We start from the raw sequence: 5,063 nt of genomic DNA on the forward strand, positions 1-5,063 counted from the left end.
GTGAGGAATCTAGGGACCAACTGTCACAGCTCCAGTATCACCCGCCTCCTGGACGCCTGGGTCCAGCCCTGAGTCCCAGAGGGGCCCTGTCAGCCAGCTGTCCTAGGGGGCCCAGGCTCCACCCCGACCCCTCTGAGCTATTCTCCCTGGGGAAATCAGACAGTACAGGGGATCTGCTAAGGAGAGTGGTGGGGTAGTCCCGGGGGAAGAGCAGAGATGTTTGTCTATCCAGGTCCAAACCTCAGGCCGGGCCTGCAAAGCCCTTGGAGATGAGATCCACAACAGAAGGATCCACAGTGACCTCTCCTCCAATCTCTGTAGCCCTCCAAGTTCCAAAGTCTGTTTTGCCCTCACATACAATCCTAGTTGGTCATGTTCTCTGGGTCATGTAGGCTAGTTGCTGAGGGCAGGGATCAAGTCTGATATTTCTTTTGTGTGGCCTACAGAATTTTACCCAACATATTCTCATTGGTTGAAATTACTTAACAACTTGAGTACATTCCAGCAAAAGAAAGAAAACTGGCTGTCCCCTCAGCAGGAGGATTGGTGGTTAGGTAGCAAGGTGGACTTCCCAGAAGGAAGGAGTATTAAAAAAAGAAAATGGAAACCCCATAAAGCATGGGAGAGGAGGCTCAGCTGACTAGGACAGATGGAGAAGGTATCCTGAGAGGAGTAGGGAGATGGGGGAGATAACCTCTACAAGGGCCAGCCTGCTTGGTGGGGCAGGCTTGGTGGCAGCCTCCTGTGTCTCCCTCCCTTCCTATGGGCTCTGAGAATAGGGCTGGGGAGGGGCAGGAGTTAGGTGTGTACCCCCATCCCTTGGTACTCAGTGTTTAAATGGTGATAACAGGTGCTCAGAGGAGAAAAAGGACACGACTCCGCACACAGACAAGCACACAGTCTGGATCATGCACCCCACTTGTCCCCCAGCCTCCACATGAACCCTGGACTCTCTACTGGGTCACCTTTCCTGCCCCACAGCCAGGGCTGTGTGTGTGTACACACTCGACAACTTAACAGGGTCCTTTGTTCCCCAGGTGTAAGACTAGAAGCCTGGCTCGCTTGTGCATGCGTGCATGCGTGTGTGTGTGTGTGTGTGTGTGTGTGTGTGTGTGTGTGTGTGTGAGAGAGAGAGAGAGAGAGAGACAGAGAGAGAGAGAAAGTTTGTTCGCCTGCATTCCAGTGTTTAACAGGAATTATTTCTGGAATTATCTGCTGTTCGTTTGGAATAATCTTATTTCAGCAAGTCTAGACCTAGAACTGACTTCAAGTGCCTCATGATGGGTCACAATCTCTTCCAGTGCCTGGCATATCCCGGGAGCTCAATGGGAAGCGGTTGGCTGAATGAATGAATGAAAATTAATGAAGACCACAATCTGGCCTAGAGTTCACTGCAAGGGGAGAACAACGAGGGCCAGGAAAACGACGCTGAGTGAACGCTCAGGATGAGCAGGCACCGTGCTAGGGACTTGGCTATTATCACCGTCCGGGAGATGAGGAAACTGAGGCTCGGCAGTCAATGACTGCCCAGTGTGGCGGCACAAGCAGCGTGTTTGTCTCCAGAGGCCTGCTTCTTCCTCTTACACCACGGAGCTTTGAAAATGCAGTTATACCCGACACACCCTGACCCTCTGCTCTGAGCAGGGCTGTGTGCTCAACACTGGGCAGCTAGGGTGGGGAACAATGATAAAGATGACAGACATAGTCCTGTCCTTGAAGGTCGTGAAGGGGAGAGATATGCCGCCTATGCCTTTCTGGTTACAAGGCAGAGTGGGGAGTATTGTTTAAGTAAGGCCTTCTGTTCTCGTAGCCCTAATTCTAGATTGGGCAGACAGGGGCAGCAGGGAAAAGGAGAGCCCACGGACAGAAACCTGAAACAAAGGAGACCACCAGCTTCACCAGGAGAGTGAAGGACCTGTGAAAACCCCGCCCCAAGGACCCAGCTCCTCAAGGTGCCCACCCTGGGGCGCCTCTGCACCTGGGCACTCCTCCACGGGATCTGCAGGCATACACTCCCATGTGTACCCATGCCACGCCCCTACATGTGTTCACACACACCCCCTGCCCTCCAGGCACCGGGTTCATGTTTGTGCCTCCTCTGTTGTAGAGGGTGTGTGTCTGGAGTCCCAGCGGGACCCTGAGGGTGGACATTAACTTACCCAGAGGGCCGATTCGTGATGTAGGTCCAGCAGGGACTCTGCCTAACCCACGCCGCCCCTCAGCCTGCCTTGTCCTCATCAGCAGCTGTCCCCTCCCCACTCACACACACACTTGTTTCTGCCCTTTGTTTTCTTCCCTGGCCAAATCCCCAAGGCTTCTTTGGTCGTTAACCTCCTGCTTTAATTAGCTTAGTGGGGAGGAAAGGGGAGACAGGGCGAATTCAGGGTGGGTATCTGGGGGAATCTGATTTTGGTGGGGACAGAAAGGCTCAAACCAGATGGTGGCCCCACAAAAATGCCTGACCCACAATAAATCCTATGCCACTGTTTGCTATTTCTATTAATGTGAAAAACAGTCACCTGGTCCACAAAGTAGAGCCCCACGGTCCCCAGCATCACAGTTTCTCCAATCCAGGTTCCTGGGGCAGACAGGGGACAAGAGTCAGAACCAGCCCATGCTCCAGGGCCCTGTCTCTCCAGTTCTTCCTTTTCCACTCTTGTTCAGTGGCAGCAGGAGCACCCAATCCCACATAAGGTTTATTGTTAATCTTATGTTAAATCCCCAATCCAGGAGGCCCCCCTCGCTGACTCTGACTCGGACTCCAGGTTGTTCTGGGGTTTCTCAGTTGAGGCTCTCCTTCCCTGGATCTTCAGCCTAGTAAAGGGGAAAGAGCCCCGCAATGTGCCATCCTCCCCCGGCCCCAAATCCTCAGCTCAGGTTCCCACCCTCCCATTGGTGTGCAAATTCACTCTCTTCAGGAATCCATTTAGGGAACCAGGGCTAAATTACTCGGCCCTCTAGGCCTCACTGTGCTAGGTCTGTGAGGTCATCTCATCCATTCCCCTACCTCTAAGCAGAACGTTACCTCACAAATTAGTTCAGATTTTCGGTTTCCAAGGCATTACAGAAAAGGACAATTTACCATTGTGCTTCACCCACCCACTCTTCTAAAACTCTTTTGGGAAGTTCTTCTTAAAATCTAACCTCAAGCCTTCAAGCTGCAGTGCCATCCCTTCTTCTTCTGGGAAAGACCCAGGCATAAAAAGGGTAACAAAAGAAATGCTGAAGATATTAGGGTAAGGGGAGAAGAAAAGATTGCATTACACTGCAACTTCCCCAAACTCCTTCTCCAAGTGCCTAACTACCCAAGCTTTAAAAAGTTATTTTTATTCTCACCAAATAAATTTCCAGAGTCAAAGGAGCTGAATTAGTGGGTTTTCAATGGGACAGAGGTGAGTGAGATAGAGTGGAATGATGATGGGCGCTAACGAACAGATCGCCCGCTAAGCTTTAATCACAGCCCAAGCCCGAAGGCCGCCTGAGGTCCCAGTCCATCCCCATCTCTCCTCCCTCCTTCTGTCACACCCAAAGCTTAAGGCCCTCACCCCAAATGGTTAAGTCAGACCAGGCCTTTAAGACTTTTCTCGCCTCCCCACTCTCCGTCCCCCACTTCTCTCCCCCCCACTCCCTCAACCTCCTCACCTCACAACCCACAGCCCTCCCCGCCCCACCCCACCCCTCCACTGATCAGAAGGACGTGAACTAACTCACCTCCCGGTCGGTGCCTCTGAGATCTCCGAGACTGGGGGGCGGGGGGATGAGGGGAGATGGCTTGCCGCTTAGGGATGAGGGGACCCCATCCTTTGCTATGGGGTCCCACCCCCAGCCCGGCACCCCTTCCTGGCCCCCACAAAGGGCAGAGCTGGGTTCTCCCCCCATCACGGCTGCGGGCTTTGTCTGCTCTGCGGAGATCCTCTCCCCGCGGCCCGGAGCCGGGATAGACTCTGGGAGAGAGAGCGCGACAGGGAGGGGGAAGGGCGGGGGGAGAGGGGGAGAGAGAGAGAGAGAGAGAAAGCCGCAGTGACGGAGCAGGGGGCCGCTCCCCGCCCCCTGTCCCCCCTCATTACCATAAGAAAGAGGGCCCCCAGGACCGGCCTTGATGGGAAGAGAGCCAGTCTTGGGAGGGGGGCGCACAGCATTAGCCTTTTTCAAACCCGCTGGGTTTCTGCACACTGCCCTGTACCCGCCCCTTAAAAATTAGAGACCTCGACTTCCACCCCACCCCTAGCTTTGCCCTGGAGCTGTGGATAAAGACCGAAGGGCACATCCCTATCCTCTTCGGGTCAAGGAATTCGTCCCCGCGCCCCCGAGGGCGGGAAACTACAACTCCCGGCATGCCCCGGGCGCCCCCGGCGCGCCCCCCTCCCGTCAGTTCCATGCTGCTCCATCCAGTTCATTTAAAACAAAAGAGTTTGAGCGCTGGAAGGGGTTGGGCTCTACTGGGGGCCACTGAGCGCCGCTCCAGGACTGGGGCTCGGTGCGGGAGCCTAACGGGGGCGTCTGGACGGCGGGGGCTAGAGACTCCCAGGTCCGAGGCGGGAGGGGTGGGGGCAGAGATCCCGCAGCCCCCCGCCCCCCGTCACCCCCGGAGAGGAAAGGAGATCTGCTTTCTTGGTTTTTCTTCTCTTTCCCCCCACCCCCACCCCGGGGGCTGGGGCGAGGGGAGTCGGGTTACAGGGTGTTTGGGGAGGGGGGCTTAGGGGGAGGGTCTATCTTTCTATCTCGCTTTCTTCCCCCCTCCCCAGTTCTTTGTTCCCCCCTCCCCACACACACCCCTCCTCTCCTCTCCCCTCCCCTCCTCTCTCCTCTTTTCCCTTCCACCACCTCTCTCTCTCTCTCTCCCTCTCTCTCTCCCCCAGCTTTTGTTTCGCCATGCCTAGTCTAGTGGTATCTGGAATAATGGAAAGAAATGGGGGCTTTGGAGAACTAGGATGTTTCGGGGGAAGCGCTAAGGACCGAGGGCTGCTGGAAGACGAGCGCGCCCTTCAGCTGGCTCTCGATCAACTCTGCCTCCTGGGTTTGGGGGAGCCCCCCGCCCCCACGGCGGGCGAGGACGGGGGAGG

General features: G+C 55.5%; 1 protein-coding gene across 1 annotated transcript in view; it reads left to right on the plus strand.

Moving 5' to 3' along the window:
• Positions 1-4,872: 4,872 nt before the first annotated feature.
• Positions 4,873-5,063, plus strand: part of MEX3A (mex-3 RNA binding family member A) — a 7,499-nt gene continuing 7,308 nt past the window's right edge. The window contains exon 1 of the mRNA XM_012658634.1: positions 4,873-5,063. This exon is cut by the window's right edge and continues 2 nt beyond it. Coding sequence (XP_012514088.1) covers positions 4,873-5,063 — 191 coding nt within the window.

The sequence above is a fragment of the Propithecus coquereli genome, unplaced genomic scaffold, assembly GCF_000956105.1.
Source record: "Propithecus coquereli isolate 6110/MARCELLA unplaced genomic scaffold, Pcoq_1.0 Scaffold59, whole genome shotgun sequence".
Classification (NCBI taxonomy): domain Eukaryota; kingdom Metazoa; phylum Chordata; class Mammalia; order Primates; family Indriidae; genus Propithecus; species Propithecus coquereli.